The following is a 13894-nucleotide window of genomic DNA, read 5'->3' as shown; positions in this document are numbered from 1 at the left end:
TTCCAGAAAAATATCTATTTCTGCTTTATTGACTATGCCAAAGCCTTTGACTGTGTGGATCCCAATAAACTGTGGAAAATTCTGAAAGAGATTGGAATACCAGACAATCTGACCTGTCTCTTGAGAAACCTGTATGCAGGTCAGGAAGCAACAGTTAGAACTGGACATGGAACAACAGACTGGTTCCAAATAGGAAAAGGAGTACATCAAGGCTGTATATTGTCACCCTGCTTATTTAACTTATATGCAGAGTGCATCATGAGAAACGCTGGGCTGGAAGAAACACAGGCTGGAATCAAGATTACTGGGGGAAATATCAATAACTTCAGATATGCAGATGACACCACCCTTATGGCAGAAAGTGAAGAAGAACTAAAGAGCCTTTTGATGAAAGTGAAAGAGGAGAGTGAAAAAGTTGGCTTAAAGCTCAGTATTCAGAAAACTAAGATCATGGCATCTGGTCCCATCACTTTATGGGAAATAGATGGGGAAACAGTGGAAACAGTGTCAGACTTTATTTTTCTGGGCTCCAAAATCACCGTTGATGGTGATTGCAGCCATGAAATTAAAAGATGCTTACTCCTTGGAAGGAAGGTTATGACCAACCTAGATAGCGTATTTAAAAGCAGAGACATTACTCTGCCAACAAAGGTCCATCTAGTCAAGGCTATGGTTTTTCCAGTAGTCATGTATGGATGTGAGAGTTGGACGGTGAAGGCTGAGCATCAAAGAATTGATGCTTTTGAACTGTGGTGTTGGAGAAGACTCTTGAGAGTCCCTTGGACTGCAAGGAGATCCAACCAGTCCATCCTAAAGGAGATCAGTCCTGGGTGTTCATTGGAAGGACTGATGTTGAAGCTGAAACTCCAATACTTTGGCCACCTCATGCGAAGAGTTGACTAATTGGAAAAGACCCTGATGCTGGGAAGGATTGGGGGCGGGAGGAGAAGGGGACGACAGAGGATGAGATGGCTGGATGGCATCACCGACTCCATGGACATGGGTTTGGGTAAACTCCAGGAGTTGGTGATGGACAGGGAGGCCTGGTGTGCTGCGGTTCAGGGGGTTGCATAGAGTCGGACACGACTGAGCGGCTGAACTGAACTGATATAATTATACAACTTCCCTAATGGCTCAGCGGGACGTGCGGCTTCGATCCCTGGGTGGGGAATATGCCCTGGAGGAGGAAATGGCAACCCACTCCAGCATTCTTGCCTGGGAAATCCCATGAACAGAAGAGCCTGATGGGCTATAGTCCATGGGGTTGCAAAGAATCGTACATGACTGAGCGACTAAGCACGTATACAACCAGATGAGTTTAGAGAGAAGTGAAGCCGTCACCACAATTGACGTTGTAAACATGTCCATCACCTCTGAAAGTTTCCTTCCTTCCTCTTTATTTATGGTTGTTGTTGTTCAGTCGCTAAATTGTGTCCGTCTCTTTGTGACACCATGGATGGACTGCAGCACGCCAGGCCTCCCTGTCCATCACTATCTCCTGCAGTTTGCTCAAACTCCTGTCCGTTGAGTCGGTGATGCCATCCAACCATCTCATCCTCTGTCCTCCCCTTCTCCTCCTGCCTTCAGTCTTTCCCAGCATCAGAGTCTTTTACAATTATATTTCCAATATTATATAATATTATTATTAGTCATGATGAATAAAAGGCCTAGAGTTAGCAGGACTATATGGTAGGGAATTCCCTGGTGGTCCAGTGGTTAGGACTCTTGTGTTCTCACTGCCGAGGGCCCAGGTTTGATCCCTGGTTGGGGAACTAAGGTCTCACAAACACAGCAAAAAATAGAAAACCCACTGCATTGTATATTTAAATATTTGCTAAGAGGTTAGATCTTATGTGTTTTATCACAAACACGGAAAAAGAAGGAAACTGGGTTGATGTGTTTTCTTCTGAGCGCTGTTCTGTGGACGAGGAGATGGAGAGACGGCACGACAGACCGCCTCCGCCTGTGGGCCTGTCTTTGTTCCTTCGTATTAAAATTTGAGGGTTTCCATCCGATCCCCAAACCCACCAACAACCTCCAGGCTGAGGTCTGAGTTCCACTTTCTTGGCTTCCTCAGTGGCTCAAGTGGTAAAGAATCTGCCTGCAATGCAGGAGACACAGGAGATGCAGGCTTGATCTCTGGATCGGGAAGATCCCCTAGAGGAGGAAATGGCAACCCACTCCAGTACTCTTGCCTGGGAAATCCCACGGACAGAGCAGCCTGGCGGGCCCCAGTACATGGGGTTGCAAAGAGTCGGACATGACGGGGCAAGCATTCACCTCATTCACCAAGCCCGTGCTGAGGGGGCGGGTGGTGGGACTGGAGAAGAGCCATGCAGCCTCACTGGGCCTCAGTGTCCCTGCTTGTGACACGGAGAGGTACCCCCCTCTGGGAGATGGTCTGGGTGAGGTGCTCTGGCAGGTGTGGCACAGGGGTCTCCTGGGGTCCAGTCGTGGCCTGAAGATGCGCCATTTGCTTCCCGGGTGTGTTGATCTTGAAAAATACGGTGTTGCTCTTGAAACATTCGGGAGATGCCGTAGAAACATCTGGATTTCTGGCAGCTCACAAAATTTGGGAGGAGCTGGAAAAACCTGAGCCCCAGGGATCTCGGAGCCCAGGAGGGAGTTGCAGCTGCTGCCTTTGTTTAAGGTGAGGGCCACGACCCTCTTTGTTCGAGGGGTCGAGGGGGGGTCGTGGTGTTGGTTAGTGAGGTGACAAGGATGTGAAGAGCCTAGAACACCACCTGACACACAGGCATCCCTGGGAAATGCTTGTTTGTTTGTTTTTTAATTTTATATTGGTATCAAGTTGATTTACAATGTTTTGTTAGTTTCAGGTGTACAGCACAGCAATTTGTATATAGTAGTGTCTGTATGTTAATCCCAACCTCCTAATATATACCTGCCCCCACCCTTCCTCCCTGGCACCTATAAGCTTGTTTTCTGTGTCTGTGAGTCTGTTTCTGTCTTACAAATAAGTTCATTTGTATCATATTTTAAGATTCTTCATATGATATCATAGGATATTTGTCTTTCTTTGTCTGACTTACTTCACTTAGTGTGACAATCTCTAGTTTGATCCATGTTGCCGCAAATGGCATTATTTCATCTTTTCTATGGTGAGAAATTCCATTATGTATATGCCGTAACTTCTTCATCCATTCATCTGTGGGTAGACACTTAGGTTACTTCCATGTCTTGGCTATTGTGAATAGTGCTGCAGTGAACATTGGGGGTGCATGTATTTTTTCGAATGAGTTTTGTCTGACTATATGCCCGGGAGAGGGATTGCAGGATCATATGGTAATTTTATTTTTAGTTTTTTTAGGAATTTCAATACTGTTCTCCATAGTGACTGCACCAGTTTACATTTCCACCAACAGTGTAGGAGGGTTCCCTTTTCTCCATACCCTCTTCAGCAAGGAAATACTCATTTGTGTTGCTTTGTACAAACCACATTTTCTAGTCACCTTTATTTGTATGTACTGGATGCTCAGGTTATAAAAATGATCCTGGATTACCCTGGTGGTTCAGTGGTTAAGAATCTGCCTGCCAGTACAGGGGACTTGGGTTCGATCCCTGGTCCGGGAAGATTCCACATGCTGTGGGGCACCTGAGCCTGTGGACTGCAACTACTGAGCCTGCATGCTGCAACTACTGAAATCTGAGCACTGCAACTAGAAAGTAGCCCCTGCTGACTGCAACTAGAGAAAGTCTGCACGCAGCAGTGAAGACTCAACACAGCCGAAGATAAATAAATAAATTTAAAAAACCTTAAAAAATGATCCTTGTGACTCTTGTAGCTGGTAGGAAGATGTGTTCATCAATAAAGGATTGTTATACCCGAAGGCAAGTCTCTGATCTGATATTTTCAAGAGAACTTTGAAATCCAGATTTTATGTTAAATCTTTTTTTTTTGTTCTTGACAATGAGTTCAACTTTTCTTCATTGAAGTGCCATGTAGATCAAATGAAGCACAGCTGAGGCTACAGAGTCACTGGCCCCATTGCACAGATGGGAAAACTGAGGTTCAGGGCTGGCTAACTTGCCCTCGGGTCTGACTCTCTCCAAACCCACTTCTTCCCAAAATCTACCAGTTAGGGACATGGGGCTGGGCCTGACAGACCAGCTCCAGTCTTAGGTATTCTCCACAGCCCCTGCCCACTGGTTCTGGGACAGTCTGTCTGGGGACAGTGGGAGTGGCTGTCCTTGTCCTGGGAGGCCACATTCAAAGAAAAAGTAAAGGTGACGCAAGCTGTTCCAGACACTCGGCTTTGCAACATGGAGCAACTACCGGATGGGCTGGTCAGGTTGGGAGCGGGGGTTGGGTGGCAAGGGGTTTTTGCCAAGCTTTATAAATCCGGAGATTTATAGTTCATATGGCGCTAGTGATAAAGAACCTGCCTGCCAGTGCAGCAGACACAGGAGACACGGGTTCGACCCCTGGGTCCGGGAAGATCCCCTGGAGGAGGAAATGACAACCCACTCCAGTATTCTGGCCTGGAGAATCCCATGGACAGAGGAGCGTGGCGGGCTACAGTCCATAGGATCACAAAGAGTCAGACATGACTGAAGCAACTTAGCACAAGCGCGTAACACATACATTTCTGTATTTCATCGAAAATTTCTCTTGTTCTCATCTCCTGCCCTCCTGCTCATAGGCTCTGCTCCCCACCACACTGGCCTCCTTGATGTTCCCCATTGCTCTGTCTCAGTTCTCCCAGCTCCAGGGCCTTTGCACGGGCTGTGTCTTATACATGGAATTACCCACCACCACCAAATCCATGTGTTCCCTCCAGTGCCTTTAGTTTTTAATTTTGGTTTAGTTTTTTGTGCTTTGTTTTTCCTTACATTTCACCTGCCTGACTCCTCTGTTTAAAATTACAATCCTCCTCCCAGTCCCAGCTGTGTTTTCACTATGTCCTGTCATACACCACGTATTTTACCCTAATTGATGATGACCTGTCTTTCCTCTACTGGAATAAAAGCCCCATGAAGTTAGAGATCTGGGTCTGTCTTATTCGCTTTTCTAACTCCAGCTCTTAGAAGAGGGCCTGGCATGTAGTAGGTGCTCGGTAAATGTATATTGACATAGAGAACAAACTTAGGGTTACCAAAGGGGAAGAGGGGAGGGATAAATTAGGAATTAGGAATTAACAGATACACACTACTATATGTAAAATAAACAACAAGGACTTAACTATATAGCACAAGGAACTATATTCAATATCTTATAATATCCTATAGTGGAAAAGAATCTGAAAAAGAATATATATATATATATATATATATATAAAATTGAATATTTTGCTGTACACCTGAAACATTGTAAATCAACTATACTTCAGTTTTTAAAAATGTGTGTTAAATGAATGAGTGAATGAATAAATGATGAATTTGACACACGGAGCCCACTTCCCACCAGATGTCATGATGTGGTTGAGCAGTGCTCACCTCCTGGTCTCTTGATCAGGCTGTTGTTATTAAAACACATTTTAAAATAATGCATAAAAATAATACCAGTTATTAACACTAATTATGTCATGTCAATTCTGGAGCAGCATGTGTCAACAGCTTTCCCACCTCCTCCTGCTCCTAGAGCACCTCCAAGGAGTCCTTTCCTCCATGACCCTGTGGAGCCTGTGAGGCAGGCTGGTACCAAGCAGCCATTTTGGAGCCTTGTGGTAGAGCAGGTTGGTGGGTGGGGGCCCTGGCCCTGGCCCTCTTCCTCATGAGCTTGTTTGTCTCATCCCCCACAGAATGTGCGCATCGACCCCAACAGCCTGTCTTTCAACATGTGGAAGGAAATCCCTGTCCCCTTCTACCTCTCTGTCTACTTTTTCAACATCGTCAACCCTGAGGAGATCATTCAAGGCCAGAAGCCACGTGTGCAGGAGCGTGGGCCTTATGTGTACAGGTGAGGATGGAGGGGGTTGGGGTGGGACTCAGGTCATCAGCCCATTTTACAGATGATGAAACTGAGGCCCCTTGCAGAAGGGCTCATTCAGGGTCAATCTGCTTGCTCCAATCCAGTGCTCCAGTGCTTGAGACTTGGGAGTGACTGCCTGGCTTTGCCACTCAGCAGGTCTCTGACTATGGGCAAGGGCCTTTACTTTCCTGTGCTGCAGTGTCCCCTTCTGTAAAATGGGGATGACCGTATCCATGGTGGAGTGGTTATAAGGATTGGATGAGATAATGGGGAGCCCAGCACAGTGCCTGGCATGCAGTAAGTGATCAGTAAATGTTATTAACACATTATTGTTACCTGAGTTTGACTGCTTGCCACTCAGAAGGCAAGTGTTGGGATTTCCCTGGCAGTCCAACAGCTAAGAATGAGCACTTCCACTGTAGGGGGTGCAGGTTCAATCCCTGGTCAGGGAACTAAGATCCCATATGCTTCGAGGTGTGGCCAAAAAGTTTAAAAAAAAAAAAAAAGGCAAGAGCTGGTTGGAAAGGAAAGATCGCTTTATTGAGGAGGCCAGCAATGTGGGGAGAAGGCGGATTCATGTCCAAAAACCAACTCTAAAGATTCTGCCTAACCATGAAAGTTTTTAAAGGGAGAATCATTTGGAGAAAAGGTCAGGGCCTTTATCTTCTTCCATTGTGTGCAAAACTTTCTTCTGATTGGTTGGTGGTGCAGTTAACAGGGAGGTGTTCCAGGAAATCTGCTTGGCCAGATGGTACCATCCTCCACCTTGGTGGGGACCTTAGTTTCTGCAGAAGAACTCAGAGATATTATTCTGTGTATCCCTTGAGGAGGAGCCAGGACCCTGCCCCAAGACCGCACTATTGTTTCCTAACTGCCCCTCCTTTGCTTCTGCATCCCCTCCCTCCCCTGATAAACAACGTTTGAATCTGCCGCCTGGAACTCAGGGAAGGTCAAAGAGGCTGAATGAAGCTTATTCCCTACAAAAAAATTAGGGACACAGAAAAGGATTTTTACTTGGGAGGGCCCCATAGGGTCCTGCTCTCTTTCTTTATGACCACAGCTGTCACAACTTCTTCATTTGATCTTTTGATCAAACTTCTTCATTTGATCTTCATTTGATCTCTTCATTTTCTTTGGGAGGGTGAAGCTCTCCAGTGGCTCCTGGGCTTGTTGGGTTGGCTGGAGCAGTTTTCCAAGAGACGCTCTGCCACAAGGCTCCAGAAGAGCTGCCAGGTGCCAATCTGTACCATAGACTCCACAGGGACATTGAGGAAGGGGCTCCCTGGAATACAAGACCCGATTTCTGGTGCTGGCCATTCTGCCCTCAGGAAACTGCAATCCTGGCTTAGCTCATCCACAAAAGGCTTCTGCTTTGAAGCTGAGCCTGGTTTGCCAAAGTTCTTACTTATCTCTTCATTCCATAAGCATTTATGGAGTATTGAATATCTCCTGTATGCCAGGCACTGTGCCACTTCACTGTTAAAGGCAGACAAAAGCCCCTGCCTCACAGAGCTGATATTCCAATTGCGAGAGAATAAACAAGTGGACAAATGAGGGGAAACCCGGCAGCATAAGCATGGTGAAAACAAAGCAAGTCGGTCCATGGAGAGTGCTGGAGGCAGGGCTTGGCGGGGGTTGGTCTAACTGGAGGGTCAGGGAGGACCTCGGCAAAGGGGGACACTTCCCTAGACCCAGATGGTGAGAAGGGGGCACTGCTATGTGAGGATCTGGGGGGAAGTGAGTCCTGGACAGAGGGAGCAGTGAGTGCAAAGGGCCTGAGGTGGGAACAGTCTGGTAGTCCAGGAGGGGAGAAGGCGTGTGTGGCTGGTATGTTAGGAGTGAGGGGAGAGTGAGTGGGAGAGAGGAGACCTGAGAATTGGACGGGGCCAAGTGGTGAGGACCCTGGAGGCCACAAAAGGAGCTCAGTTTTATCCTGTGTGCAAAGGAGGGTTTGGAGGAGAGGATGACGTGATCTGATTTTCCCTTTTCAAAGATTCTTCTGGATGCTCTGCAGAGAATGGATTGCAGAGCATGATGGAATAAAGACAACATAACAGCAATAAAAACTGCAGCTGATACATGCTTTTCTCTATGCATTAGGCAATCATTTTAATTGCTTGACGTGCATTAGCTCACTCAATTATCACAAGTAGGGACTTAATGACTTAGGTCTGCTTATTACTCCCATTTTATTTTTTTCCCTTGGCCGCACCTCGCGGTGTGCAGGATCTTAATTCTCCATCCAGGGATTGAACCTATGCCCCCTGCAGCGGAAGCATGCAGTCTTAACCACTGAACTGCCAGGGAAGTCCCATTACTCCCATTTTAAACATGGGAAAACTGAGGCTTGAGTAGTAAGTGATGGATACAGGATTCGGGCCCCCTGCCTTCTGTCTTCAGAGTGCATATTCCTACCCACCATCCTCGCCACCTCCCTCAGGAAAGCTAGGATGCCCAGGGGGAGGGTGATGAGGGATGGAGGGATGGTGGCAGCTTGCCTAGGGGGAGGGAGCATATGGGATTTGGTGACAAGAGGCTTCTGTGCCTGTCCTGCAGTGGGTGGGCTTCCCAGGCGGCTCAGTGGTAAAGAATCTGCCTGCCAGTGCGGGAGATGCAGGAGACCTGGCTTCGATCCCTGGGTCAGGAAGATCCCCTGGAGAAGGAAATGGCAACCGAATCCAGTATTTTTGCCTGGAAAATCTCATGGACGGAGGAGCCTGGCTGGCCCCAGTCCACGGGGTCCTGAAGAGTCGGACACAACTGAGTGACTAACACTTTCACTTTAAGAGGATCCTGGCGGGCTACATACAGTCCTTGGGGCCACAAAGAGGCGACTGAGCACATACCACAGTGGGTGGGTGCTGAACAGACGTCTAGGAAGCAGTCAAGCTCGGCACACAGACACTCGAGGGCCCCCCGGGCTCCTGGCAGCTGACCCACCGGCTTCCTCCCCCACAGGGAGTTCAGGCACAAGAGCAACATCACCTTCAACAGCAATGACACGGTGTCCTTCCTGGAGTACCGCAGCTACCAGTTCCAGCCGGATAAGTCCCGTGGCCAGGAGAGTGACTACATCATCATGCCCAACATCCTAGTCTTGGTGAGATACCCCTGGGCCATCTCTCCGCCTGCCCCCTGCACTGGGCGGTCCCTTGAGGGCTCAACCTGTGGCTCCCGGGTTGACTCAGCAGGCTTCCTGGGTACATCTTGGTCTCTGGTTGGGGGCATCGGTCAAAGCCATGGCCTTTCCCTTTTCAATCTGCAAATCTAGGGACTTCCCTGGTGGTCCAGTGGTTAAGACTTCATCCTCCACTGCAGGGGTATGAGGGTTCAACCCCTAATCGGGTGCAACAACAAAAAATTGCAAATATAAAATCTCCAAAAGGCAGCACTTGTGGAAAGCTGAATGGGGGTGCTGTGTGCTTGTCTGTGGTGTTTGGAGGGAGGTTGTGGACAGGACGTCCATTCTCTGCAGGTAAGAGTCATAGAAGTAGCTGGATTTACTGCCTGGCTGCCGTGTGTGTCAGGGTCCCCAAGACCACCCCCAGGTTCGCTGACTTACTCGTAGGGCTCGCAGGACCCGGCATATATGGTTGTGCTCTTGGCTGTAGTTTGGTAGAGTGGAAGGAGGCAGAAGAGAATCAGCAGAGGGAAAGGGTACATGGGGTGGTGACCAGACGCAGGCTTCCAGAGCCACCTCCCAGGGGAGTCACGCTTCATTCCTCGAGCGGTGATTTATGACCACACACAGGTAGGTCTCCTCTACCAGGAATGCCCACTACAGAGACTCAGCGCCCAGGGGCTGTTTGTTGGGGGCTTGTCACGGAGATGCCCTCTGCCTGGCACAGATCCACATTCCAGGAAAGCAGGTGGTACAGTCCAGGCACAGTGAGCCCCTCTTATCAGTTAGGGAGTGGTGGGAGCCCTCCTAACATCAGGATCTCAGACGCCAGCCAAGGGCCAACCTTGCCAGTAGGGCTTTCTAGAGAGAACTGTCTCAGGTCTGCTATGTGAGCATCTTGCTGACACTATGTGTTAGAACTTGTATGTCAGGCTTCATACGTACTACCTTGTTTACTTGTCAGCAATCCCACGATCATTAGGTACTATTATTTTCTCCATTTGTAGAAGAGGAAAACTGAAGAACAGAGAGGTTAGGTGACTTATCTCAAGTCACTCAACTAGCGGGTAGCAGATTAGGGTTTTGAAACTAGTTTGGTCTATGAGGCTGCCACTCTGTGGCACTCAGCCTCCCATTCAATCCTCTGTCCACTCAGTTGAGGGTCAGCAGATGTGTGCTCCAGGGCTGGCCTCAGGCTGGGCTCAGGATCAGATGTGAATGCACCTGGGAAGTCTGTTGGGTGGGCAGGATGAAAGCTCAGATAAATGCAGCCTGAAGCCTTGCTGCTGCCTCCCTCAGAGTCAGATGTGCGTGTTTAGGCAGTGAAGTCACTTTCCCCCACCAATTAGGTTGGCAAAGACTGTGTGATAAATGCCCAGGGCTTAGGAGCGTTTGTGGGAACAGACACTGTCGTTAGGAACAGAACTGGTATGAGCTGTTGGAAGGTAATTTTTAATTTAATTTGAAGTGGTTTTTGATGTAGATTGCATGTGCCCTTGACCTCACAAGTTTCATAGGTAGGAATGTATCCTCTTGATAGAATAACACATGTGGGCAAAGATGTTTGTTCTCAAGGATGTTTATTTCAGCAACATTTTCAGAGCAAACATCTACTGATCATCATGTGGAGTTATGTTGTGATATCTACTGCAGACAAGCAGTGGACTAGCATACATCTAGCAAAAGGAGGCAGGGCTGCAGAGGGTGTCACGGAGCAGTCTCTTAGTTATGTCTAACTAGGGAAAATCGAACACAAGCATAGTGCCCCTACTTATTGTTTCTGAAGGAGAAATACTTGCATGCATGCACACACCCACTTACACACGTGCTTTTACATGCCTAGACCAGCTGGGCTTTTTCTATAAAGGGCCAGATAGTAGACGTTTTAGGCTTTGAGGGCTAGACGTTCTCTGTTGCAGCTGTTCAAGTCTGCCATTATAATGCAAAAGCAGGGGCTTCCCTGGTAGTCCAATGGCTAAGGCTCCAAGCTCCCAATACAGGAGGCCCGGGTTCGACCCCTGATCAGGGAACTAGACCCCATATTCCATAACTAAAGATCTTGCATGCCTCAACTAAGACCTGAAGCAGCCAAATAAATAAATAAATATTTAAAAAATACAAAAGAAGCCCAAGACAAAAACATAAATGAGTGGGCGTGGCTATATGCCAAGAGACCTATTTCATGGATATCCTGAAATGTGAGTTTCATATAATTTTCATGTTTTTCATACAGTCTTCTTTTGTTTTTCTTTCAACCATTTGAAAACATACAGAACATCTTAGCTCCTGGACTGTAAAAAGCAGGGCCATAGCTTGCTGACTTCTGGTGTTGATGTTTCCTGCAGGAATGCTCAAGAACCCAGAGCAGTGGTTTGTCTTGGGGGAGGAGATTAGGAAGAGGAGGGTCACAGGTTAGAGAGGGACTTTTACTTTATATCCTTTTATGATTTTTAAAAACCATCTAAGAGACTTCCCTGGTGGTCCAGTGGTTAGGAATCCACCTTGCAATGCAGGGAATACCGGTTTGATCTCTGGTCGGGGAGCTAAGATCCCACATGCTGTGGGGTAACTAAGCCCACAGGCCACAATGAAAGCTTCTGCAACTAAGACCTGGCACAGCCAAAAAGGAAAGAAAAAGAAGAAATACTGACTTAGAGAACACGATGCCAGTATTTATAGAAAATAAATACCTGGAGAAGGAAATGGCAACCTACTCCAGTATTCTTGCCTGGAAAAGTCCATGGACAGAGGAGGCTGGTGGGCTGCAGTCCATGGGGTTACATGACTGAGCACGCGTGCATGAGGGTGGAGGGAAATGGGTTGGTAGCAATAAACTGGTAGAACTAAAAAAAAAAAAAAAAAAGAAAAAAAAAAGAAAATAAATAAAACCCATCCATTTATTACCCTAAAAATCATAATGTTAAGGATACGCTCATGAATTCTTTTGGAATCAGACCTTTATGTTTAAGAAAATGCTGGTTCCCTTCCCTTTCCTATAGGTAGAGATTAATACTGGGTGTGCTTGTGCTTAGTGCTCAGTCGTGTCTGGCTATTTGTGACCCTGTGGACTGTAGCCCACCAGGCTCCTCTGACCATGGGGAGTCTCCAGGCAAGAATACTGGAGTGGGTTGCCATGCCATCCTGCAGGGGATCTTCCCGACCCAGGGATCGAACCCAGGTTTCCCGCATTGCAGGTGGATTCTTTACCATCTGAGCCACCAGGGAAGCCCAAGACTACTGGATCGACTAGCCTATTCCTTCTCCAGGGAAACTTACCGACCCAGGAATCGAACCGAGGTCTTCTGCATTGCAGGCGGTTTCTTTACCAGCTGAGCTACCAGGGCAGCCCAGATATTGGATGAGGTGCCTTTAAAAAGTAAACCAAGTGCCAAGACACTATCTCCAGAGGAAAACAAAAATTTGAAAATAAATTCACCCATATTCTAAGCACCCAGATACTAGGTAGAACTGGTGCCTGGGGCTCTTGGAGTTTGGAAGGGAGATGCTAAGGAAGTAGAGTACAGTCTGCATTAAGATTCTTTGCTTATAAGGTGACAGTGAAAGGTACTCTAAATTGGCATAAGTAAAAAGGGCATTTATTGGCTCATGTTACTGAAGGGCAGGAGTTGGCCCGGTTTCAGATGTGGCCTGATCCAGAGTGCAAACGAGGTTGCCCAGATCTGTGTCGGTTCCATATTCTGGCAGATCTACCCCTCAGGGTAGCTGCAGCCTTGCATACCCCATGTTCGAGGGCATCCAGAGGCACCTCCCCTCTCTACCCCACAGCCCCAGCTGATTTGCTCCTTGTGGCTTGTTGGTTCTGATGGGGCTGCATACACATTCCCAAACCAATCACTGTAGCCAGAGAGAGGAAGGTTTCTGATTGCCCAGGACTAAGGCACATGACTGCCTCTGGGGCTGGGGGTGGAGTTAACTTGGCCTGAACCCAAGAGCACAGGTGGTCCTGTTACTGAAAGATCAGGGGATGGTTCTGGATGCCCCAGATGCCCCAGATGTCCACTGCAGGGATCCTTCTAGGCCTGACCATGTCTCTGGATGGCTGTGCCTTGAAGCTTGGCGTGAGGTCCAGGGAGGGCAGACAAGCTGTGTCTAGCCTCTAACCTGTGGTGTCCCCTGGCTCTGCAGAGTGCGTCGATGATGATGGAGAACAAGTCTGGGATCTTGAAGCTGATCATGACCTTGGCATTCAGCACCCTTGGCCAGCGCGCTTTCATGAATCGCACTGTTGGCGAGATCATGTGGGGCTATGATGACCCCTTAATCCACCTCATCAATCAGTACTTCCCAAACTCTCTCCCCTTCAAGGGCAAGTTTGGCTTATTTGCTGAGGTAAGTGTGGCCCAGTGAGAAGTTCAGGGCCTCTGTCTTGTCCTCCACTGACACAGCCTGGAAACCAGTTACCAGCTTGCTTTTGGAGCTGGCAGAGGCCCCAGGAGCTGTGGGTTGTAAATGACAGAAAACCTAACTTAAACTGGCTTAAGCCAAAGCCAGTTTCAGTTAAATTCTATTTATTGATTTATTGGTTCATATAACTGAAAACTGTAGCTATAGATTCAGGTACAGCTTGATCCAGGCTCAAATGATGTGACTGGGGCTGAGCTTAGATGGTTGGAGGTTGGTGCTGGAAGAAAGGGGAATGGCTGCTGGGGAGGCAGGTCAAAAATGTCAGCTATTGCTTTGCTCTGAGTTGCCTGCTTTTTCTTAATCTTGACCCCTCATAACCTAGTGGTGTCAGTGATTGGGATCCTGAGTCATGATCTGATGTAGAGTCAGATCCCTGACCTCTGGTCCCTGACCTTGGCTCCCTCAATCACAGATTGTAA

At 47.8% G+C, this 13894-nt stretch overlaps 1 protein-coding gene across 6 annotated transcripts in view; it reads left to right on the top strand.

Annotated features, from left to right (window-relative positions):
- SCARB1 (scavenger receptor class B member 1) overlaps positions 1–13894 on the top strand; it is a 94183-nt gene that overhangs the window by 46240 nt on the left and 34049 nt on the right. For all 6 annotated transcript variants that reach the window (XM_081540425.1, XM_081540428.1, XM_081540427.1 and 3 more), the window contains exons 2-4: positions 5760–5917; positions 8888–9029; positions 13197–13400. In XM_081540425.1, the coding sequence (XP_081396551.1) occupies positions 5760–5917; positions 8888–9029; positions 13197–13400 (504 nt within the window). The remainder of the gene's footprint in view (positions 1–5759; positions 5918–8887; positions 9030–13196; positions 13401–13894) is intronic.

This window comes from Giraffa tippelskirchi, chromosome 11 (genome assembly GCF_054371585.1).
Source record: "Giraffa tippelskirchi isolate mGirTip1 chromosome 11, T2T-mGirTip1v1.2.pri, whole genome shotgun sequence".
In the NCBI taxonomy this organism is placed as follows: Eukaryota; Metazoa; Chordata; class Mammalia; order Artiodactyla; family Giraffidae; genus Giraffa; species Giraffa tippelskirchi.
This window is presented reverse-complemented; position numbering and strand designations above follow the sequence as displayed.